We start from the raw sequence: 25,858 nt of genomic DNA on the forward strand, positions 1-25,858 counted from the left end.
CTAAGCTAGATCCAGAATCTAAATTAACTGATACAGTTCCAAGGGCTGTGTTGTGTCCCCTGGTGGCAGCCTGTGTGTGTGTCTCTCTCTCTCTCAACTTTCCAGCAGGCTGGCCGGCCACACCCAGAGGAGAAGGGGGGCGGGTAGTGGGGAGGGCATGCCATTGTTTTCACCAAACCCTAGAGCTGCTGAAGGGGAAAAATCATTGGGAAAAATCTTTTATAGTTAAGAAGTGAAATATTTTATGCAATAACGGCAGACTCATACAGAGGTCAGGATTGTACAATGGATTATGCTCTCCCTTTCCTCTGGAAGATTGATTCTGAGGCTTTGCCCCTTTATTTCCTGTTTCAGTTTTGGTCTCAGTAACACCCTGACCTTTCACAGTGGTGGTGGCCTTAAGGGATGGGGGAGGGGGGAGAGGAAGCAAGCATTTTATTTAGAAGATAATTTTCAGTTTGAAAGAGAGGCGACATCTCAAGGGAAAGTTACAATCTTTTCAGGCTTTTTTAAGTTACTGGCTTTGCCCGTCTGGAAATTAAATGACCCCAGGTCATTCTTAAACTCCTTGCTCCTCCTGCTCCATCCCCCAACTCTGTCCAGTTTGGAGGCCTGCTGTTGTTTATGGACGACTGCTCTGCTCTCATTTACCTTTTTCAGTTCAGAAACCGAGCATGCTCTTCATTTGAGGATCGAGGTGGGGAGGACTGGCCAAAGCCAGAGAGCCTCCTGTTAATTTACCTCGTATCATTGTGAGCTCCAAAGTGTATTGCCTTTTGTTTGTATGAACACATTGGAGTCTCTAGCTACACACAGAGGTAACTATCAGAAAATCAGAACTTGCTGAACTGATAAACAAGGAGCCCTTTTCACAAAGCGAAAGAACCCGTGCTCCAGGAGGGTCTACCAGAGGACGCCTTTGAGAACTCCTTCCTTTACATGAAATGATGCATGCACACAAAAATTGTGTGTTCGACCTTTCAGATACATTAGTAACCTAAAGCTAGGCGTACCCATTAGGGGGAAGTACCCAGGATTGTTACTGGTTTCTCTGCCCTTATGTTAAGTAGTGCCGTTCCAGGGGAAAAATCAGAGTGAGGGAATGGAACCTTGGAGCAGCCTACTGAGTTATTCTGGGTCTGTATTATTACAAAGACTCGAAATGACTGGTAATCCATGAAAATATTTGTTTTAGGATTTATTAGTAAAATATTATCCTCTTTCTCCATTTTTTGGTCAATACCAAGAAACACTCAATAGTGAATCAGAGCAATGTGATTTAACGTAAGTCATAACCTAAGGAGCTCTGTAAGACTGGAAAAGACTTTATCCCAGTTTTATATTTTGCTGAATGGAAAATATGTATTTTATTTATCTTTCTGTGGGTAAACATCTTAGGTCAGCCGAATTAGCCAGTTGGTATAATTTCTCAATCATTTTATGAGTATTGGTTTTTTTTTTTTAAAGATTTTATTTATTTATATGACACAGAGAGAGAGACAGTGAGAGAGGCAACACAAGGGGGGAGTGGGAGAGAGAGAAGCAGGCTCCCCGCTGAGCAGGGAGCCCAATGTGGGGCTCGATCCCAGGACCCTGGGATCATGACCTGAGCCGAAGGCAGACGCTTAACGACTGAGCCACCCAGGCGCCCCTATGAGTATTGTTTTTATTTAAAACTTTAAATATCACCAAAATTACTATGGTAAGTGTTCGGCCTCCTGTGGGAGAAGGGGGCTTATTATCTTCTGATACTCCGTTCCCAGATGAGGCAGTAGGTAATTGAATTAGCAAAGCAGGCATTCAGAACATTGTCTGGGTTTTCAAACTCAAGGGGCATGTGAATCTAGAGAAGCAGGTGGCAAGTCAGGGGACAGGTCCTATTGACCCAGTTGCCATCAGCTGTGATGGGTGGAATACCAGATGGAAAAGTGGCCCAAGGATGTAACAGAGGACATAGAGTCAGTGATTAACAGATAAATGGTAGTTAACATGAAACACATGTTATTCAAAAATGAACCTGTGCCCTCTTTAATCCAGGTCAATTTAACAAACATAGTTTTTAAATCAAACTTCCCCTAAGACCCACATTGGTGAAGACTCCAAGCATTGTTCGTGGGGGGGTGCTTGTTGTCAGTTTATTCCCCTAGTTGAATCCCCCATTTCTCTTCTGTTGGCTGTGTACTGTGTTGAAGGCAGCCCATCAATCCAGGGACACTTCGGTGACCTTTCCCAGCCCTGGACCCCAGCCAGCTGGAGGATGATCACGGAATGGGGCTGATGCTGGTAGAAAGGAGACGTCTGTGCCTCAGCCTGTTAAACACATACCAGAAATAGCACATGCTCCAGGCGAAGAGTGGTTCCTTCACTCTGAGACATGTTCATTGCCATCTGGGTAGCTGCCCACCCCACCCCCAATCTAAGATTTGCCTGTAAGACCCTCCTCTTTGTCCAGGCCCACCTCTCCTGCCTCCTTTCTGACCACCATTACCCAACATTCATCTGATGCCTGAGCCATGTTGAACTCTTAGGCTCTCTCTAGATCAAGTCTACTGTTCGAACCTCTGTGCTTTCGCAGATGCTGTTCCTCCCTGCCTGGAATTACCTTCCTTTCTCACTTTGCTCTCTGAAAGTTCTCTTTACCTTCCAGGATCCATGAGAAGCGCCACCTCCCCTGAGTCCAGAGTGCAGATCACGACAAGCCAACTGCTGGGGGAGGGAGAAATTTGTGGAGAAGAGTCATGGTGGTAGCAGGGCCGCTGCTCTGAGGGCTGTGAGCAGATGGACAGTGGGATGAGGGTCCGGGTGTGTGGGGGACATACGCTGTGCAGCCTGGGCCCAGGGAAGGTGGACCAGGAACGGGGCGTCCGGGAAGGGCTTCAGAGGTGTGCTCCTTCCACAGTTGAAGCATCTAGGTACCTGACTGGCTACTTACCCTCTCTGGGCCTCAGTCTTGTCATCGGTAAAACGGGTAAAAATTAAGGAGACCAGATGTCCCAGTTTGCCTGGCACATCCCTGATATTGGTCTCTATCTTACTAGTCTGTGTGGTTGACTCCCCCACTTCACTCTCAAAAATGTCCTGGTTTGGACAATAAATAGTATGGTCACCTTACTGATTTATGTGTATTCTCTATGCATGGGTACTATAAAGATTCAGTGCATGCCATAGCTCTTAGATTGGTACCAATGTTAGCTAGTATTATTCCTGTTTATATCTGAACTCTGTACAGGGATGGGGCCTTAAGCAGTTGGAATTGGTTTCCAGGGTGATACACTTGGGGAATGAGACCCAGAAAACAGATCGAAGGACTTCTCAGTCCCTCCAGTCTTCAGGCCCAGGGACAAAGACTGCATTAGGGCTACTCTGTTCTGGGACCTCAGGGAAGACCTGTGTCCTCTCTCTAATTCTAGGTCAGCAAACAACTCTGAGATACCTTATGCAGGCCCCTATCCCCAGAGCACAACATGGAAATGCTTTGTTTTCCTCCAGCCCCTTTACCAGACTACCACAACCCAGAAAGTCTTTAGTTAAAGCTCTAGATGTTCCTTTGACTTATAACATGCAAAAGGTGGATTCTCTTTCGTGGCTTCATACCCGTGGAATCGCCCTGATTCATACTTTGAACGCAGTATTTTATGAAGTGAAATTTTGCCAGGCCACCTAGAGTGTACCGAGCACTTTGTCCTCGGATAGGCCTGGCACCTTGGTGGCTTCTGACCGTGAACCCTCCTGACCGAGGCTGACCTGGACCCTGCCACCAAGTGGTGTCCACATCTTCTTGGGCTCCTGACAGTTTCCCAAATCACTACCATCTCTCCCTTTCCGACTTGCACAATGTTTTCTTTGGGGTCAGGACAAGGGGAGTGGGGGAGACCAAAAGCCAGCAGAAAACCCTCAATAGCTGCCTTCGCAGAATCCAGCCTTGACACTGTGTCCTGCATCCTCTTGTCCTTTGTGTGTGTATCTGGTGAAGTCCTTTTATTCACATTCCAATAGACATGGACCTCTTCCAGCTCCCGGAGGTCCTGGAAGATAAGCAGCCATGTCATGGGAAGCATTTGGACTCAGATGGTCTGGAAAATTGATGAGAAGTGAGTGGGTAGAGATGAGCAGGGGTTAATGGCCACAGAGCCCTTGGCCAGCCACAGAAATGAAGCTGTTGGACGTGAGCACTGTGGTGTTTGGATTGTCTGCAATGGGAGAAGAAAATAGTACTTCCCCCTTGATTTTAGGCAAAGAAGGTGATTAGAACCAAGCAGGGGCTGATCGACAATTGCTTAGCTACGTAATGTGAGATTGGGTGGCCCCGTGCTCTTACAAAATGCACAGATAGTCCTCGAAGTAGGAATTAGCAGGTGAGGACCACCTTAGTGGCCATCTAGGCCACCATCCTCATTTTACACGAGGCAGCTGAGGCCCTGGAGACCCAAGCTGGCACAGCTCTCAGGAGGCAGAGCTGGGGCTGGCTCCTGGACTGTCGAGGGCTCATCAAGACCACCTGTGCCACGGGATTCCTTCACCGCATGCTTCTTGCTGCCAACAGGCAGTCACGTGACCTTGGACGGGTCCTGGAACTCGGGGGCTCTGGTTCTTTATCTGTCAGCTGAGGCCAAGGAACTGCGTGATCTGCAGGCTGCCTCCCAGAAACCACATTCCAGGATGCTCTGTCCCCCTTCCAACCCAAGACAGCCTGGAGGAGCCTGGCCCCCCAGCCAGCGGATACTTTTATCTCCCATGCTCTGGCCAGGAGTTGTTTTTCTGGCCACAGTGGCAGAAATGGGCCAGGATGGAGGATTCTGGGCTTCCTAGGCTTCTAGGCTAGTGCTCCCTTCCTTTTGGCCTAGGTGGGAACAAGAAGGTCTGGTTTCCCTCCACCTCTGCCAGTCCGTGACTCCTGCCCCAGCCCCATCCTCAGCCTCTATACCTGAAAGACAGGAAAATGGTTATAAGCACCAACTCTGGAGCTGGATGGCCTGCTAACTGGGGGACCTCAGGTAGTCATCTGGTCTCCCCTTGCCCCTCCGTTTCTCCATCTGTAAAATGGGGATAGTAACAGCACTCACCTCCAGGGGGCAAGGGCTGCATGAGCTAGTATGTGTAAAGCACTCAGAACCTGCATACAGTAAGGGCCGTGCACATGTTGGGTGTTACTGCGACTGTCGCATACATATCTATCCAACATAGAAAACTCCTTCCCTTCCACGACCTGGCCAGGGTCTGAGCTGCTCAATTCTAGCTGAGGGAGCGTCTGCAGCAGGATTAGTGGGTCGGAATCAGACTCATGCAACACCAGGCAACCTTCAATCTCCCCTTGAAAGAGGACCACCCTGAACCTCACAGAAAAATGTTTCCCGCCTGATTGATGTGATGCCCGTGTAACCACAGTCGGGAGCACAACTGGCTGAGATTTTCATTCACCACAGACTCAGTCTCCACTTCCCTTCTCCAGATTCCACTGGGGCAGATCAAATGTCACATGGGATCACATCACATCACGGTCGGCACCCTGTTCACTGGCCCCCGAGACTCCAGGGGAAAGAGGAGAGGGAAGCTCTGAGCCATGTGTCTGCCCCTGCCTGGCACGCACTGAGGCTTCAGCCGCTGCTCACCCCCTTGCCCTGCCATTCCCAGCTTCCTGCCAGTCTGTGTGGGGGTCTTCATGGTGCCAGGCTCCTCACACTCCAAGTTAGCAAAACTGGCTGAGTTGGGGCTCCATTCCCACACTTCCTCTCCCAGCCTGGAGACCCGAAGCACCAATTTGCAGAGCCAGGAGGAACTCTGCCCCCATCCCTGATTTTAATTAAGGACGAATGCATCCTGCAAGACTCAGAGATTCTGTTTCTCTAAACCCAGACCAATGTGTTTGTGTGGTCAGGCCCAGTCATCTCAACAGAGGAATGTGCACACCCCAGGCCTGCAGAAGGACCATTTTTCCAGTAGCCTTTCAGCAAATGTCCACCTCAGAAGACAAAGAGGGAAAGTGGAGGATGCTTCAGAGCGAAAAATGATTGGAATTAAGAACATGAGGACAACACATTCAAGTTCTCAAATGCTTGATGAACGAAATGTTTTCTATCCGCGATGTGCCCTATGTGCCTAAATGGAGGGTAACCCCCAAATAACATAATCCCCACTTCCCTGATGAGGTACATTTAATGCTTTTTTGGCCGACTTAGTAAGAGTGAGAAGTGTGGATGCCTTGAAGGTAGGGGATGGGAATGGACTGGAAAGAGGCCAGAGGGAACTTTCTGGAGTGAGTGACAGATTCTGTACCTTCATTGGGGTGGTGGTGATGTGGGTGATTTCATTTGTCAGATTTCATCAGACTATACCCTTAAGATCTGTGCATATTTGTGAATGTAAATTTTACCTCAATAAAAGAAGTTAGAAACGGAATGAAATAATATCTACTTATAATATTTAACCTAACCATGCAGTTGCATACTTAAAATTGTATAATATATTAATTTATATTACTCTTTCCATTCACACGTCTCCTGAAATGATTTTATGCAAATGTATCTCCTTTGAGATCAGCGTCTATCACATCGAAGCTACTTTTTAGTCGTTTTCCAGAGCATATCATCTCAAATTTGTCTAATTAATTTGAAATGCAGTATATTTTGAATCCAAGCTTCTTGCTGAAATTTTATGGCAAAACACAAGTGCTCGTTTGCATAACATTGCAACAGTCTTTCTCATTTGTCTTGTGATTATGCGTAATCCTCACTACATAAGCGACCTGTGTTTTGCTTTCTAAAATGAGCTTTAAAATATTTAGCACAGTTTGACACACTTGCACCCGAGGAATAATCCCCAAATCTGTGTTAAATCTCATTTCCTCCTTCCCATTAATTCCCTCTCGTAACCTCTAAAAGCGGCCAAAACCAATATTGATTGAGACCGTTTCAGGCTGATGTGTCTTCCCAGATCTTGTGGTTCAAATAAAGTAATTGAGGGGCGCCTGGGTGGCTCAGTCAGTTAAGCGTCTGCCTTCGGCTCAGGTCGTGATCCCAGGGTCCTGGGGTAGAGCCCTGCATCAGACTCCCTCCTCAGCAGGGAGTCTGCTTCCCCCTCTCCTGCTCACCCTGCTTGTGCTCTATATCTCTCTCTCAACCCTCTCTCTCTCAAATAAATAAAATCTTTAAAAAAAAAAATAAAGTAATTGAGACAGTCCCAAATTATAAGACATTCTTAAAGAATAATAAATCCTAAACTATGAGAGATTGGTAAAGGCAACTCTCCCTTTTTTAATAATTAATTTGAGGAAAGAGACCTTCATCTTATTTGTTTTTAGGCATATATAGTAAATCCTGGTGTATGTGTTTATTAGAGCAAAGAAAAAATCGAGATTAATGCAGCAAATTTGGGGGTCTTATTTTATAGTTCATTATGAAAAGATTAGCACTGTTGGCTTAAGTTAGAAGTTTCTTTATGTAAAAGTTTTAAGTTTTGCTCCCTACCATGAATGAGAAGCTGAAACATTCTTGAATAAATTCAGACACACTGTATTTCCCTCAAGGGCATTAAAAATAAGAGTGTTTGATTTAAACAGATGATTCTGGTTAGAAATGGGATTATAAACACCATGCTAAATTATGAATTACTAATTACGACTTTTACCACTTGACCTTCAGTTCTGTCTAGTCCTCAGCTACAACCAGTGTGGTATGATGATGTATATAAGAAGTCTTGGTTTTTTCAGCATTTCCTCAAAAATAGTGTTGCCCTCAAAGAAACCAACATGGGAGACCATAAACTGTTGTTTCAGTGTGTTTTGTTTTTACTGTTGCTGTTGCTCAGCATGGTTGCTACTGCCATCAGAAGCAAAATCAGATAACTCACCAAGAGCTCACGGGCATATAAGCCCCTATATGGCTCAGTGGCGTGGCTGCCCAACTGGTCTTTTTGTTGTTGTTGTCTTTAGCAGAATGCTCATTTTAAGTGACGTTATATGTAGCTGCGGCTCTAGTTGGAGCAGAGAATGGGACCCAGAGGGGTCCTGCTAGATGCCTCTTCTCCTCTCTGGGGAGATGACTGTGGGGTTTTACAGCACCCTGGGAGTTCTGTGGAACACAGTTTGAAAACCTCTGGCAATGGACCGCACGTGAGGGCTTGGTCTCAGAAGACCTGGGTTCTGGATTCTGTGATTGTTGGCCAGTGACTTAACCTGAGTCTCCCTTTTCCTCATCCAGACAAAGAGCATGAAAGCTCACCTCAGAGTAGCTACGAGGAGGTTTATAAATGTGCTTTGGAAACCGTGAAGTGTAGGGTTTGTTTTGTTCCTTAAGTCTTACTGTCTCCTAGTCACATCTCAATTGCATGTTGTGTACCATCTCATCTCAATTATTTAAGGACTTAGGATTGTTTGGCGTGGTTGAGGCTACTACTCTGCCCTTCAGCTTTGCAGCCATATTGTCCACTGGAGAATGGACAAGGGGAAAGTGCGGACTTTGTTACACCCCTGCAACAAGGGATTCCAGGCTCAGGATTCACTCTTGGGACAGACCACTCTGACAGATTTCTTTTCACTTTCAGGTGAGCCAAGAGAAGGGAAACTGTTCTTTCCAGAAAAACCCAACCCCCTGCATCATCCCTCAAGAGCAAGAAAATATCTTCCATACAATATTTGCCTTTTTCACAAAGTCGGGAAGAAAAGTCTTGGTAAGGATTTGCTTACTAGTTGGGTTAACATGGGTGGTCCTCACTAGGAACGCAAGTCTGAGATGAGAGGCCAGTTTTCTATTTGGCATTTATTATTTCCCAAATCTGGTTTTAATCAATTGGCGTATAAAGTCACAAGGACTGTGGTCAACTCCTATTTTTCAGCCTGAGGTTTCAATCAAAGTGTTAAATTTACATTCCAAATTCCATTGCCTGGCAAAGGGAAAACCTTCGCAACCCACCAAGCACAAAGTAAAACATTTCTCCAACTAGTATGAGTCTAATCAAGAGTGATGGTTCTTCTGTAAGCACTGTGGAAAACTCTTGGGCAGGATCCACTGAAACTAAACATCTCTGTACCCTGTGACCCAGCACTTCCATTCCCAGGTATATCCCCAAGAGAAATGAGTATTTATGTCCTCCAAAAGACGTGGATAAGAATGTTTATGGTAATCTTATAACTAAAAGCTGGGAACAGTCCAGATCCCCAACAACAGGAGAATGGGTAGACAATTGTGGTATAGCCACACACGGGAATATTACAGAGTAACGAACAATTCTACCACACATAGCAACATGAGTGAACCTCACAGACATAATAAGGCCTGAAAGAAGCTGGAGCCAAAGCACACATAATATTTCACTTACATGAAGTTCAGAAATAACAAGACTAGCAGTGGTATTGGAGGGCAGGATGGTAGTTACTCTTGAAGGAATATCAAAAGGGGTGGGGGCATGAGGGAACCTGCTTAAGTACCGGAAATGTTCTATATCTTGATCTGGGTATAAACATGTGTAAAATATATCAAGATGGACCCTTAAGATTTAATTCTGTCTACTATGTGTAAGTTATACCTCCATTGTTTTAAAAGTGAGGGTATTGAAGATGGAATTGTGTGCTTTGCCGAAGCCTCCTTTCCCCCATATATTTGGTTACATCTCTCTAGCTCCTTATTTCAGGCTGGGCACATCTCCCTCACATTTTTTTTCTCTTTTTTTCCTGAAAGAGAAAGTAGGGCTGTTTGCCACTTGGGAATATGGGGGTGTTTTTTTGGTTTTGATGGGGTTTTTTTGGTTTTGTTTTTTGTTTTTTTGTTTTTACTTACCTAGTGCTGAAGATACAACTATTTTTAAAAGCCCTTAGAATTGTTAGGTGCATTGATATCTAGTGGTTTGACAGACACAACTCTGTATATGACTGACAGTCTTACCCCACCCTTGAAACCCTCCCAAACATCTTTTGGAAGAATTCCTCTTTTATAACTTTAATTTGGAATTTAGGTTTCTGTTGGTGACTCACATATTTTCTTGGTCAAACCTGTGCTTTTCTTTACTCATATGTTTTCATCAATCCTATGACTTCTCAGCCCTCTTATTTGTTCTACCTGAAAAGAGCACGAAAGTATGTTTGCCACCATACAGACAAAAATTACATAATGTAGGAAACACATCTTTGTCCAGAACTCGTAAGAAAAATGCTTTTGGAATATGTAAATGTGTTTGTTTTTGAAAAACAATTATTTCTCCTTGTGAAATCCAATTTTTTGGTAGGGTAAACCAGTGGATGGCTTTTTCCATTTGCTTGACAAAAGTATGTTCTGGTGCCTGCTGGGCAGGAAATCCCTCTATTGCCCTCTGGTGGCAAGAAGGAATGATTGCACCTTCTCATGGAATTCCTCGGCCTGGGATTGTCTTAGTGACCAGAATAGAACCTCATGGAGCCCTCAGCTCCATAAACTGCTGTGCGTTTGTCTTTGTTTTTAATACCATTTGACAGTTCTCTTATTTTTCTTTTCAGGACTGTGAAAAACTAGGAATTTCTTGCCTAACAATGCACTGTAACCTTAGTGCGCTTGCTAAAGAAGAAAGTCGTACTATAGACATTTACATGCTGCTGAACACAGAAATATTGAAGAAGGTAATACCTGGGGAACTGCACTCTTTGGATTCATTTAAAAGCATTGGAGTGGGTTTTCTCAGAACTCTGCCTGCCCCTTTTAAAACTTTTCTGGTAATTGCCATTGGTAATTTGCCGCTAGAGGATGCTGGGGGTGGGGGATACCAGACCCTTGCTATTCCAAGTGTGCTCTGAGGACCAGCAGTATCCGTATCACCTGGGAACTTATTAGAAATGCAGAATTAAAAAAAAAAAAAGAAATGCAGCCTCTTGGGCTCTATGACCCAGACTTACTGAATCAGCATCTTCATTTTAATAAGCTCCCCAGGTGTTTTGTTTGCACATTTAAGTTTTTCGGACTTTAGCTTGCATCAGAATCACCTGGAGACCTTGTTAAAATGCAAATTCCTGGGGGTGGAGTTTGAGATTCTGTGTTTCTGACAAGCCCCCACGTGATGCCCTGATGCCCTGATGCCCGTACTGCTGCTCTCAGGACCCCGTTCTAGATCAGTGGTTGATAGACCTTTTCTGTAAAAGGCCAGTAGTAAATATTTGAGTCCTTACAGGCCTTTACAGTCTCTTGCCACAGCTCAGCTTTGCCGTTGCATTGTGAAAGCAGCCATAGACGATCCGCAAATGAGTGGGCGTGTTTCACGTGGGCTGTGTTCCAATAAAACTTTATTTACAAAAACAGGCAAAGGGCCAGATTTGACCCCTGGGTGGTAGTTTGCCAGTCCTTTGTTTGGACGACACCTTATTTCAGAGAAGTCCAACTTTTGAATTCCAGGTGACTTTGCTATCATGAGTTTATCATGTCAACAGTGGCTCATTTAAAAATATCTCAGTCAGTGAATTAGTGGTTCTTAAAAAAATGTCAGACAAATTCACTGATTTATTTTAACATAAGAGCTGCTGAGTATGAAAGGCCACGTCCAACAAGATGCTTTAAAAATAATCACTTGTGAAGATAAAATAAAATATGCCTGTTAGCCGCAGAGATTCTATTTATTTTCCTCTGGAAGAACTAAATGTGTTCAGTATAAACCTGAATGAATATCTTTAGAAAAGTCATTCCAATGTTAGTTTTTAAATTAGGTGTGGCAGTAGCATGCTGACCTGAGAAGTCCCAGGCATGGGGGATGCAAGATGTTCTGCCCACTTTCCATCTGTAGCTGACGCAGCACCCCCACACCGAGGCAGAGCTGTGCGCAGTTCCGTTCTGTCTGGCTTCCTTTGCAGGGAGATCAGTTTGGGGTGCGTTGTGCTCTCACAGCAGTGACTCCCTGTTGTGCTTCTCCCTTAAAAAAGGACAGCATTGGGAAAGGAGCAGGCAGAGAGGAGCCAGAGCCCCAGTGGCCGTCCTGGGATTCCAGGAAGGGGGTCTGGAAGGCCCGCATCACAGGAAGTGCCTTCCCGGCATGGGTCCCCAGGATCCTGTAATCCTACCTGTCCTATTCATCTTCTTGACAGATGGCCCTGGTGACAGTTTTATTCCCCATGCCACACTCATCACTGTCACTAGAGCCCTGATTATGGCGCCGAGGGCAGGAAGCCACTGATTCCTCTTTCACCCTTAACCCAGGTGTAGGCTGCTTGCACTTCAGTCATCTGTCCTTAATTTAACCGCAAGGCCTAAGGCCTTTCTTGCACACAGCGCTGCGGCCTGCTCCTTGGCTTCCCTCTCTCCCAGTGCTCCGTGGTGACCCTTTGCCAAGGGCCGTGTCCCACTGCCTGCTGTTCCCAAGGGCCATCCAGCCCAGTCTGCACCCCAAGAGACAGCTGTGGGGTGTCCTCTGTAGGTGTTAGAGGCTCATTCTCCCTGAAAGTGCCCTTTCTGCAGAAACCAGAAATCCCGGGTGCAGAGGAAAGCCTAAAATGAGGCCGACCTGGAACCAGATGGGGCCCCAGCTGCTCCCAGGGCTTGAAATGCGGAATGTCAGTCCCCCGGAGCCAGCCACGACCTCCCTTGGGGAGTGAGCACTAGCTGGCTCCCGGAGCCCTCTGGTCTCCCTAAGGATATGGAGCTGCTCCAGCCTTGTGGTTTGCCTGGGCCTGCAGTTGTGTTTATTTCCTTTGACCTCAAGGTCCGGCCCCAGACCAGGGAATTTGAGGTCTTATTGTTTTGATCTTAACAAGTTTTCATTTGAAATGTAGGGTCTGACTTTGTAAATTAGCAGAGGATTCTGATTTCTCTGAAAGTGTTCTTCGGCAGCTGCCGGGGGCCTGTCGCACGGCAGGCCCCTCATCTGCTTGGCCTTTAGCTCTGCCGGTTACCGTCGTCGTCATTGCTATTGTTGTAGGGACATCCAAGATGACAACGATCCAAGATTGCCAACACAGTATATCCTGACACATAAAACCACAAATCTGCAAAACCATTAAATTGGTAAAAGCTTATTTGCCTACACATTTAGTGCTTAATGAGAGCTCACTGGCGCAGTCCATTTGAGCGACAAGCTTCCCTGAAGCATTCAAAATTGGGTTTATTGCTGTTTTAAAAGAGAGCAATAATCAGTGCATAGCTCCCAGGTAAAGTACACAAAGTAGCATCCCCGTGTGTCCTCCCAGGAGGGCCTTTGTGGTTTCTCCGGCAGAGAGGGGCAGAGGGCTCCCTCAGAACTGTTTTCTAGGAGAGGGTACGCCCCCAAATACCACTTCCATTAGTCACTGGGGCACAGCTGGCTTGTGATGTGCACCTCCTGCGTGGCAGGCTGGCTGAGGACATGTGGCTGGGTGTGCCAGGCAACACCTTGTCGGCAGAGCCCCAGCCGCCCCCACAGGCGGGCTGCCCAGTGCTCCAGGGTCCCCGCCAGAAGCCAGGTTGCTCCTCCATCTGGGGTCAGTGCAGCACCGTCTGGACCACGGGCTCAAGCTTCTGACCCTTCCCGGAGCCATAGTTTTGCCCTGTCTCTTTCCAGATTCCTCCTCCGTCCCTGCCTGGGAGCCATTTTCTCATTATCTGGATCTGAGCCCCCACCAAGGCTGGCAAATACCTCTGGCCGGTGGGCTCTTCCTGAGTCTTAGATGAGCCCATGCCCACCCCAGGCTCCTTGCTCTTCAGGCCATCACCTCTAAGCCAGATGTTTCCCTTTCTCACCCCTCCATCCGGTCCCCTCTCTCCACGTTAGCGGGGTTGACCCCCAGGCAGCCTCATTTAAGGGTTGAGAAAGAGTTAAAAGTAACTCATGTGAAGGGTTTGAGGGTTGTGGTCAGAGCAGGAAGATGCTTGAGAAATAGAAATCAGATGCCTTCTACGGAATGCCAGGCTTGGATTTGTTGTACACAATTAAACAGCTTTATTTATTTTCTACTCTTTGCGAATATGTCGGTATCAATATCCAAATATGTGGCTCTTACCACTTGGAAACCACAGCACAGACTTGCATGTATTGATGATTGGCAGAACTTCATCCACCATGGCATGAGAGAATTCTCGAGAGAGAGACTGGAAAGCTCTGCTTTATGTGGGGGCCAGGGATGGGGAGGTATCTAGTTCAGTGATAACATGTTGGTCTGGCCCACGTGGAATCTTGGAATTTAGTTCTTCCCACTACCTGAAGGCCCAGACATTGTCACTAAAAAAAAAAAAAAATCCATCACTGAGTTGTGTTTCCTCCACAGGACAGTTCATCTGTCATCCAGTTTATGACCCGCGCGAAGGTCAAGGTCGACTCTGCCCTGAGGGTGGTGGAGATAGCCAATGGGAACCCAGAAGAGATAATGGTGAGTCAGCCACCCCTAGAAGAGCCCTCCTCAGAGGGTGAGGGAATCTGGGTGGCGTGCTGCTAGAATTTGAGGGTAAAGATGGTCTCTGAGCCAAGATGTCAGCTTTGTGGTAGACCCAAGACCAGGCCTGCCTTGGCTTCCAGGCCCCCGTGGAGAACTCCTGCGGTCTACTCTTGTGATAGCATTGTTCTTTACCGTGCCATCATTATGTGAATGCTCCCTGCTATGACCGGCCAAAGGAAAAATAGTCTGGAAGTACCCTGATAGGGCTTAGATTTCCACTCTGAAAGCCAAGACTATTTTTATCTTTCTCAGACCTTTCCCTGAAACCTCATCTGCCTCCCCAATCACATTGCTCCATGGATAAACACTGGGAATTTTATTTATTTTTTTTTAATTTTTTTTTTTTTTTTTTTTTTTAATTCATGAAAGTCAGAGAGAGAGAGGCAGAGGCAGAGGGAGAGAAGCAGGCTCCCCGCCTAGCAGGGAGCCCGATGCGGGACTCGATCCCAGGACCCTGGGATCATGACCTGAGCCGAAGGCAGACGCTTAACCGTCTGAGCCACCCAGGCGCCCAACACCGGGAATTTTAAAAACAAGTTGTTTGAATAACTTTAAAGAGGTCACATCCAAATTTCCAAGCCCTGGGACCTTCCTTCATTCTCTATGCCCTTGTCCTCTATAAAGCGCAGCTGGGAAGCAGGCCTCAGAGACATAGGTGGGCACAGCAGCCAGGAGGCTTGGACGTGGGGGTGTGGGAGCGGCTGGAGGAGAAGTGTGGCCTTGGGATTTTACTGCCCTTTACTGGTTTTCAGGGGTAGGGAGGGGACGCGCATCCCTGACACCCACACTCGGATCCTAGGCAGGTAGAAAGGGGACACGGAAGCCTTTGAACTGGTTTTGCTGCTGACCTAGGCAGTGATGCTACCTGTTTGTACCCCTTCCCTGGAATTCACCTTCCCTCGGGGGACTCTTGGAAGAGTCCATGTTGCTGTGACAAATTTACCGATGTGATAAATTCATAGAGATTATGTACCTACAAAGAAAAGGTGGTTAACTTATTTCCCATCGACAATGGAAACACCACACATCTAAAGGTTAGGATGGGGAGCAGACCAAGGCCCACTCTTATAAGACCCTAAAAGAATAAGTCTCTGGGGACCACCACGAAACCTCAGTCCTGCTCCTGTGTGTGGTGACTAAGAGACAAGAACATTGGCTGGTCCGGAATGAATGTGGGTCTGTGAAGCGGAAAGGGATGTTAGAGCCACACCAGGACCTGTGCTCAGTGCGGGGAAGGACCATCAGATGCGGAGCTTGACTCCTCTGTTCACGCTGAGGAATTGGCCAGCCGCTAATTTTAATAACAGAAACCGAACAGAATGACAAGGAAAAGCACTGGCATCTCTCACCCTCGAGGGTGAGTCTTTCTGGCAGGTCAGATATTTGGAGCCGGCTCTTGCCTTTCCCTCCCTGCCTTATGGCCATTGCACTGCTCATTCAGACCCTCACCTGGGAAGTGAAGGAGACTGTGATCCATCACTCACTGTCATAGCTCCGGTTAAAAAGTTTTCTAGAATGCAATCCATGTCCAACGGAGAGGTTTGGAATGTTTGGGTAGACCACAGTGTTCCCACTTCAGAGCTAGTGGATGTAAATTAGCAGGTTTTCTACAGGTGGAATTACTTGTGTAGATTAAAAAAAAAAAAATCCCCGGGCACATTGCCTTCGATGAGAACACTGAACTGTGGGATCCAGGAAGACATTGCTTAACATCCCATTGTCAGCTTCTGAGTCATCTGTACGCCCCCAAAATACCACTTGCATTAATTACTGTTCCTTTTTGAGCACTATGGTGATATTTTCATGATCAAGAGTTCTTTGGAAGAAGCTCTCGTTTCCACTGGTTTTTCTTTAGCACTCAGCCATCAGAATCCTACAATGTACCCTTTTCCCTCCTTTCCGGGATTTTGCCTTTTCAACCCATGAGCTAAGATGAAGTCCTACAATCTGTTCTCAACTTTCCTGGCAGGGAAAAAAAAATCTTTTCTGAGTAGGAAGGTTTGCTTTTTTAGAACAAACACGTTCTTCCCTGCGTGAGTCTTCTGAATGTCTGGCTCTCTGTCAATTATCTATTGGAGGGGAAATTTCCATGGAGGATAGCCACCAAATTTAAACCAAGCAAAATTTCACAAGATTTTAGGTTAGGTACCAAATTTTGAGGGCCTTGGAATGAACAGGAAGTGTACTTGGAGCTGGGATGGAGCAGGATGTGGGTGAGAAGAGGAAACGACCCAATTTGTAACCACCTACTGTGGACACAGTGATAAATTTCATCAACAGGGACATCAACTGATTTTCCTGTGACCTTTGGGATCTTTTGTTTTGATGCTATGGTCTGAGTAGTGCTTGACAAAGCATTTGGGTGAATAACTAGAAATATGTAATAGATTCTTGAAGCGTTTGCCCTGGGAGTACTTTTCCAGGTCGGGTGTTAGCATTTGTCCAAGACCAACCACACCAAGCATACCTGGCTGTACGCAGATCCACACCTGAGGGTTCTAGGCAAGACTGGTGGGCGGGCATTCCGTACCGCTTTCCAGGTGCCAAGAGTATACTGAATTTCCTCTTCTTATTCAATCCAGCCCTTCTTACTTTTCAGGGAGAGTGGCCAACAACTAAGGCTAAAAACCCCCCAGGGCCAACCAAGAATCTGGAGAATCGGCTTTATGACTTCGAGCCACCCCTCCCACCCCACCCCCCTCGAGCTACCTTCTCAGGCTGGATGAGAAGCTTGTAGGAATTACATAGCAAATCTATTTTCTTGATATTTTCAAATAGCAGAAAATGTGACACACACATAAATCCCCAGATGAATAAGTCATTGCCATGTGGAGTGGGTACCAGGCTGAGATCTTAGGAGCGAGCAGGAGGGACTATGCTGTCCCTTTTCGGCAGAATCAGAATGGGCCCAAAGGCTGTCTGGTGGCTCTCAGAATCACCAGGAATGCTGAGAACCAGACAGGATAGGAGAGGAGTCAAGAAGCCTGAGGAACCAGGACCCCAGGCTCAGTCCAATCACAGGAAGAGCCTGGCGTGGTGCCCTGGACGCAACCGTCGCTGCTTGGCTTCTCTCCACCTCTTGCTCTGAATCAGGCAGGAGCCTCTCACTGGCTGAGGTTAGGTCCCTGTCGCCGGGAGACCACACTCCAGGGAAAGCAGATCACAGGCACTTCGGCCTCACCATTGCCCTGAGACACACACAGGGGAGGATTCCCCAGCACTAGAAGGGGGTGGGGGGGTCATAACGGGACTGCTAAAAAGTGACAAATGTCCCCTCCCATGTGCTTCTTGAATCCAGAGGGTCAGTATTGGGCCAGCTAACCCCTGGCTCTTCTTAGGGCGCCCATCTGAGCCAGAGTCCTCGTTTGATCATTTAGACCACTTTGTTGGGTGTGAGAGAATGTGAAAATCTTTGTCCAAAGATGGTTAAGGAGTGTTCGTGCTCTTTTGCTTTTTTTTTTTTTTTTTTAAAGAACTAATGTGCTTGAATGTGTGCCGTTTCCTTGCTAATTTGACAGGGCAAATGTTGGGGGCCCTTCACCTTCTGCCATGGTGCATGGGAACCATATGTCCACTTTGGCATTCACCTTCCTCATGCAGCCCACTGCCATCAGCAACCCCCTGCAGATGGGAAGATGGGTCAGAATTTTAATGCGTGCCCCTTGTTAAACCAGAGATTCCCTTGTGCCCCCACCCCCCGGGTTAGAACCGATAAGCCTCTTCCTCCAGTGAACGAAGGGCCTCTGACACTTGGGAAGAAGAAATGACTTGCCCAAGACCTCACAGTGACTGAGCCAAAAACAGTGCCCAGGACCCTTGACTCCCAGCCGGGTGCTCCTTCCCCCTCCCTGCTGCAGCCTGCCAGCCCCACGGGAAGGCGGGAAGGCTCTGAGCCTGTGGGGGTGAAGGAGCCTGGACGAATGCAAAGTATCCAGTAGGGAAAGGAAATTGTTGACTCGTTTTAAAGTATCTCTTTTAAAACGGCCCAGGTGGCCTTGGAGCCCGGCCAGCTCCTTCAGACTGGACCTCGATGTCCTCCCCCCAGAGGGGGCTTTCCCTTCTCGGCCTATTCAGAACCCAGAAGGAAGCCTCAGGACCACAGCCATGCTTTCACTTCTAAGGAAACCTGCCCTGTCAAGCACTCATTGCTCAGGACAGCAATTTTCTCTGAAGCCATTTCAGTTCAGTTCCCAGGCTTGGCCCTTTCAAGAAGTCAGTCCTCTGTGGAGACAGAGCACCGCATCTCCCCCTTGGGATTCAGAAAAGCCCGGATTCAAATCCATCTCCCTCACATCCTGGCTGTATGACTCTGGGTGCCAGGTAGGCTCTGCGAGCCTCAGTTTCCCCACCCATAACACGGCAAAGCTGCTTTCTACTTGCTAGAGATTTCTGCCTTTGTTCTGCACCCTACCATTGCCCCCCCAACCAAAGACACAAGCCAGGGCATCTCAACCAGAGGGGCATCACCTAACATGGTAAACAGAAGTGACTCCAAAAGGTGCCACTTATGGTCCTTTTGTTGGACTGCTTCCTGACGCAAGCTCTACAGTTTTTACAGTCACCTAGTAGTTTGCAACTTGTGCTTTACCATTTATGTGGCCAGTTACAGTTAAAATTATGTTCCACGTGGCAAGAGAGGTTCTCCCCCTTGCACCTCAAGTTACATTGAAATGTAGGATGCAGGAGAGGGTCATTGGAAGGTCACCACCATCCCCATCCTCTGCCATCATCCGAAGGTGGTCCTCCCCCTCCCCTACCACCCCCACAAGCGAGAGTTCACTTATAACCATAAGGAATTGAGTAGTATGACAGCACAGTTTGCCAGAACGTGAGTCCTACTTCCTAATAGTCACCGTTTGCCTATTTACTTGATGAATACTTACTGGGGGCTTGCTAAGAGCTAGGTGTTGTACTAGGCGCTAGGGGTTCAATGGGGAACAAAATAAACACGGTCCCTGCACTCCCAGAGCTGACTGAGAGGAGAACAGATGGTAAACAGGGAAGCAAAGAGAATTTCATTTCAAACTGAGGTGAGTTCTATGGGACTAACCTGCTTTCTATTAAAGGGGGGTCAGAGAATCTTTCTCCAAGGACATTGAGACCTAGAAAGTGAGAAGGAATTCACTGGCCAAGGATGAGGAGAAGCGCCCCAGTTTGCTGGGAGAGCTGCTTAAAGACACGAACGGCCCGCCATGTTCACAGTTCAAAGACCAGTGTGGCAAGAGCCCGGGGAACAGTGAAGATGTCCGTGGGGGGCCATGTAGGCAGGGCCATGCCATGTCACACCAGGGGGCAGTAGTGAAGGGAAGCCCCTGAGAGCTTCTGTTTGAAGCAGGGAATGGCATGATCCAATACACAGTTGACCCTTGAACAACGCAGGGGTTAGGGGCACCGACCCCTGTGGCAGTCAGAAATCCACATATAACCTTTGTCTCTCCAAAAACATAATGACTAATAGCCTACTATTGACCGGAAGCCTTACCGATAACACGAACAGTCAATTAACACGTATGCGGTATGTTATCTGTATTACGTGCTATATTCTCACAACAAAGTAAGCTAGAGAAAAGTAAATGTTGTTAAGAGAATCATAAGGGAGAGAAAATATATTTACAGCACTGTACTGTATTTATCGAGAAAAAAATCCGCATATAAGTGGACCCGCACAGTTCGAACCTCTGTGGTTCAAGGGTCAACTGTAGATTCTTTAAAAATCATAGGCTGCTGTGGGGTTAGTGGATCGTAAGAAGGAAAGGTGGACATAAGAAGGCTAGTTAGAAGCTTGCAACAGTTACATGGCAAGAGGTGATGGTGGCAGAGGAGATGGAAGCAGACAGGTAGATTTCTATCAGTAAAGACGTGGCAATTTGTGCAGGTCCCATGTAGGGAATGCCTGTCCAAACGGGTTGGGAGGGATCAAATGACATCTTGATGCAAAACCCCTTGCCTGGTGCGTCCACATGGGTGGTTCAGTTAATAGTGGCTCTCACTGCAGAAAGCGATAGCCAAGGACAGGATGAACCACATGAAGAATAAGCCTCTCCTTTTGCCAAATCCTCAAGAGTCTCGGTCAGTTTATCCTAAACCAGGGATCTCTGGTTATCATCATGACTGTCATCATCGTTGTTATTTTTGTAAACAACAGAACCCACTCCTAAATTGAAATATGCTCTGGTTGAATCAGGGCTGGGGGACCTCAAATTCCCCCAGTTTTTTAATCTCCATTTCCTTTTTTTTTTTTAAATATATTGTTTATTTGAGAAAGAGCGAGAGAGAGAGAGCACAAGCAGGGGGAGGGGTAGAAGGAGAGGAGAAGCAGACTCCTCTGAGCAGGGAGCTTGATGCAAGACTCAATCCCAGGACCCTGGGATCATGACCTGAGCCGAAGGCAGATGCTTAACAACTGAGCCACCCAGGTGCCCCTTTCTGTCCATTTCCCTTGGTGGCCTCTGTACCCCCTCACTGAATCCCTAGACTCTAGAGAGTTCTGCCATGAAAGATTGTATTTTAGGACAAGGCTGCTGTCTGGTCCATCAAATTCTTTCACTAGACATGAGTTGAACCCCCAATGTGTGAACAAGAACCATTTTTTACCCTCCAGACTTCCACAGTGCACATGCGCGCGCACACACACACACACGTGCACGCGTGCGTGCACATGGGTGCACACAGAGCCATGCACACAGCACGGTGTGGTTATGTGCTGAGAGTGCCTTGCTGAAGAGGTGAGGACAGGCTGCACGAAAGGAGGCATGACCCTGAACAAGCCCTGAAGGAGTTTTCCAAGTGCCAGGGGAAGGGGCAGGCACGCCACAGGAAGTCACACGGGTCCTAGGCTAGACTCTCAAGAAGCGAACTTGAGACGAGCATGTGAGCCCAGGAAAGAAGTGAGATGACGGGATAGGGAAGATGAAGGAGAGAAGGAAGGATGAGGCTCAGCCTGATTCTGTGGGGAACTCTGGAATACACGTAAGACCCCAGAGTTTGTCCACCTTGAAGTGAGGAAGCTGGGCTTTCAGACCTGCTTGTCATTGGCTGGGGGCTGCCCCAGGAGGAAGCTCCAAGGGCCTTTGCTCTCTCCCAGCGTAGCCTAGGGGAAGTGGCCTCTAAATCCTGCCATCCACTGGGATGTCACATTGTGCTTAATGACTTTGTTGTTTCAGATCCGCACGTGTCTGTTCAATTCCTATGATGTGCCCAGCATTTGATGTGATTAGCTCTGGTGACCTTCCGAACTAGGCGTCTTTACTCTATTTCCTGTTGGGGAGACTGAGGCTCCAGGAGGTGAAAAGACCTTCCAAGCTGAGGTGCCACTGCTTGTCGGTCGAAGAGCAGCACTGGCTGCTGGCTCGGCCTGTTGGCAAGTCCTGAGTCTTCCTTAATCCCGTGCTCCTCTGCCCTGGGCTGGCCCGTGACCTTGCGCCCACACACAATGAGAACACTGTTCTCAGCAGGTGGTAGGGATCACGGTCATGGGTGGTAAGCAGCTGGCCCTTGGTCTTTAAGAGCGACCCTTGGCTCCGGTGGCCTGAGAAGCACATCATGTGCAGACTTAAGGGTCTGTTGATTCTGGAGCTCTTCCTGCTGTGGTCTGGGTCCTCACCAGATGCACAGCTTCTCATCAAGATAGTCTGGAGGTAAATGAGCTGCCCTCCCCTCCTCCCTTTAAAGAGCGGTCGTGAGGATTACACGAAGCAGTGGATATAAAACCTCTCAACGTAGGGTCTGGAACTCAGTAAGTTCCCAACAAATGTGACCCATTATTAACAACAAAGAAATTAGCACCAGCCCAGCTCATTCCCCCCGCACATCCGAACAGAGCAAGGCTTCTCTGGACCCCGGCACCTGGCGGCCACAGTGGGTTTGACATCTCTGCGTGTCCCAGCATAAACATACAGCTTCAATCTCGCCAGATGCGCAGTTTATTTTCTATTCCTTGATGTTGTCTCCATAGGTCTCCCTGCTCCCCAGCTTCCCGCAGGCTGTGTTCTGAGAGTAGTTTAAGACATGGTTCTGCCGAGAACATTTCTTCCAGTCCCGACAGACCTTTCTCCATCCTCCCTCCCCCACCCCTCACTGGTGTAATCAGAAGCAGGTGGAAATGTCATTTCTTTGTCCCAGATGTTCTTCCCTTTCCACTTTTTATTGTACTCGAATTCCTTTTCTGTGAGACGGGTGTGAGGTTGACTGCAGAAAGCATCTTGCCATTGCAATTGACCTTCAGCCGACCTGGGTCTGAGGTTGAACCTCCCTCTGGGGCGTGTTGACTGCACTGTCTCAGCACTGGAAGCCCTCATCCAGCAGAGGCTGGGCCAGGTACACCCCACCGTGGTCATGTCCTCAGGCCTTACAGAGACCCGAGCATCACCAGCTATGACATGAGGCCTATTTGCAGTGGTGGGCACGTAAAAGTTTCCAGAAACACAGAAGTGAATTGAGCACTCTTGTTTGGCTTGCCTGTTGCCTCAGCCTGGAAGTTGGCTCCCAGTGGTCCCCGGACACCAGCTTGCCAGCCTCAGGTGCATGAAACTTTACCACAGCGGGTGGGACGCCCAGTATCTGGGCCGGCTGTTGCCCAGCCTGATGTCTCTCCTCCTCAAAGCCTCTGTGGAGACAAACCCACAAGCTCCTCCTTCTCCTCTGTATTCTTTTTTTTTTTTTTAAGATTTTATTTATTTATTTATTTATTTGAGAGAGTAAGAAACAGCATGAGAGGGGAGAGGGTCAGAGGGAGAAGCAGGCTCCCCGCTGAGCCAGGAGCCTGATGCGGGACTCAATCCCAGGACTCCAGGATCATGACCTGAGCTGAAGGCCATCGCCCAGCCAACTGGGCCACCCAGGCGCCCTCCTCTGGATTCTTAGTTAACACCCAGCACATAAGCTCTCCAGCTTCAGTCCATGGCCGTGCCATCATCCATCCCTTCTATGTTCAGAACATCTGCCTCCCCGTCTCTCAGCCTCCTATCAGCCTCCACCACCAGACTCTCCCTCGTCCTCAATCTCTTTCCCTTTCTCCTACCCTCTTCCCTACCGGAAGCATATACCTCCGGCACCAATTCCCGTGCAACCTTGCTCCCCAGGCTGTTTGTTCCTTGAACCTGCCATGGGAAGTTCTCCCTTCTAATCTACAGTCATTTCTCAGCTAAGTGCTCCTGGCACACTGTGGACCATGTCCCTCCCCTGGTCAAAACCCTGCATCACAATCCCATTCCTCTTAAGATAAGGCATATGATTCTTAACACAGCCTCCAGCCCTTCCTATCTCTCTAGCTGCATTTTGAACATCTTCCTTTGGCTTCTTGTTCATTCTGTTTGCCCCAACCCCGCTGTCTGCTGGCTCTGTCTTACCCCTACCAAGGACATGCCTGCCACAGGGGTTTTGCACACACTCTCCTTCTCCTTAGAATGCTGTTCCCTCCCCTCCTTTTGACTCATCACCCTAAGCTCAAGCAGTTCCCTCAGGAACTCTTTCTGACTGCTATGCCTATCTCAGAGTCTTTTATAACCATAAACCTCTCCCTCGGGGTACCTGCCAAAATTATGATTTCACATTTATGTGTCTAACTGGTCATATTCTCTAAGAGCTAGAATTTTTGTGAGAGCCAGGACCACCTGCTTAATTCATCACGGGACCCCCACAGTGCCCAGCACTTAGCAGTTGCTGCATAGACCTTTGTTAGATGGATGGATGGATGGATGGATGGATGGATGGATGGATGAAAGGATAGACAGACAGATGGATGGGATGGATGGACAGATGGTTGGATGGACAGACGGGTGGGTGGGCAGATGGATGGATGAATGGCCAGAACTCCCTGCAAAGAAATCACATTTGCAAATATATTTTTGAGATAGAGAGACAGGAAGCACACTCAGAGACTCCAGCTTCGAACCCCAGCCTCTCTTGTTGCAGACTGAATCATAGTCATGCTTCATCTCGTGCTATAGCCAAGAGGACACTGAATTTATTAATGTGTGCATTCATGAATCACATCATGAATCACGATCCTGGTTTAGGCGACAGGAGGACATACATTTGAAACCTTATTCTATAAGAATTCACAGGGTGCTGGAATCCATCAACAGGGAGATACATCATTACCTGACAGAGTGAGAAGGACTTAAGGCCAGGACTGCCAAGTGCTTAGCTGTGGCTTTAAAACTAAATGTTGTGGAGCCAAGGGTTCCCTTGAGCCAGTTCAGGGCCTGCCAGGGCTGGGGTAAGGAGGGACAGGTTTGGGAAGGGGGGCTGAGCAGGTTGGGCTCTGGCTGCCTACCTTCTTAACAACCAGAGAACCTCCACATTTTTCTGTTTGGGACACTGGGATACCACAGTAGTTCTCCTCTGCTAAAAGAGGTGCTGTTTCCAAAAGCTCAGCGAATGAATGACTAATTCTGCCAAAAAGAGGCGTAGGTCAGGCTTCTTGGAACAGGAGATGTTGGAGCAGAGTTTCTCTTTTTCAATTTTTTTTTTAACTTGGCTTTAAAATGCTCAGTTAAGAAAAAATTTTAATAACAAAAAGGTAGAAAAAAGAAAAAAATGCCCATAATATCAAAAAGCACCTGTGTACTTTTGAAACTTCCTACCATTTTTCTGCAAAGCTGATGTCTTCTAGATATTAAATTGATGTTCTCATTTTTTCACTTAATGTTGTAATATTTATCATTTTTCCCATGTTATTATCATGTTTTAAAAAGTATTTAAAACATGGAAATCAGGCAAAAAGATGGTTGCATGTCCTTCCGATGGTAGGCTGGAACATTCCCTAGCTCCTTTCGACTCAAAGTATGGACGAGCGGTATTAGCACCACCAAGGAGCTAATTTGAAATGTGGAATCTCGGGCCCCAACCCAGACTTGTAACCAGGTTCCGCATGTGAATCTTGGACACTTTGAAATCTGAGAAAAGGTTTAGCAGGCCTGCCTAACTCTCTAGGGCCTAGATTCTGTGAAGTTACAAGTTGATGGTAGAAGACTGATCAGTTATAAATTATGCCTTTTGCCAGTAAAGGTGAAAATGATTTCTCTGGCAGAAAATAAAATCCCAAAGGTTGTAGTTCAGCGCCCTATGGGGTTTTACCCAGTCTTGTATCTGATTTACAGATCCTTCTTTGAACTAGTTTCACCATCCTGCTGATCCCCCTCAATAATGAATTAAATACATCTTTAACATGTGTTCACTCTGTATTTGTAGGAGAGGCATGTCTTCAGCTTTTTGAAAATTGTGCTTTGACAGCCAGATTTATTATCATCCTTTTTAAAACTGCTCTATGGGATTCCACTTTGTGATCGACCATAATTATCTCTTACTTATCTGTTGCCCTATTGTTAGGCATTGAGGAAATCTCATTCTGTACCAGTATAAATAATTGTACAGTGAACATCTTTGAAGACAAAAGTTTTTCTATATTTTATGTTTCTTCACCTTTGAGTAAATTTTCAAGTATAGAATTAATGGACCAAAGGGCATGCAAATTTTTAAGATGAGCAATATTGGAGTTTGCCGAGT

General features: G+C 47.2%; 1 protein-coding gene across 4 annotated transcripts in view; it reads left to right on the top strand.

Moving 5' to 3' along the window:
• ITGA9 (integrin subunit alpha 9) overlaps window positions 1-25,858 on the top strand; it is a 333,129-nt gene that overhangs the window by 286,615 nt on the left and 20,656 nt on the right. For 3 of the 4 annotated variants that reach the window (XM_081824372.1, XM_081824364.1, XM_081824377.1), the window contains 3 exons: window positions 8,539-8,664; window positions 10,463-10,582; window positions 14,183-14,284. In XM_081824372.1, coding sequence (XP_081680498.1) covers window positions 8,539-8,664; window positions 10,463-10,582; window positions 14,183-14,284 — 348 coding nt within the window. The remainder of the gene's footprint in view (window positions 1-8,538; window positions 8,665-10,462; window positions 10,583-14,182; window positions 14,285-25,858) is intronic. The other variant, XM_081824368.1, reaches the window with a different exon arrangement.

This window comes from Leptonychotes weddellii, chromosome 1 (assembly GCF_054177405.1).
Source record: "Leptonychotes weddellii isolate Sample4059 chromosome 1, ASM5417740v2, whole genome shotgun sequence".
Taxonomy (NCBI): Eukaryota; Metazoa; Chordata; class Mammalia; order Carnivora; family Phocidae; genus Leptonychotes; species Leptonychotes weddellii.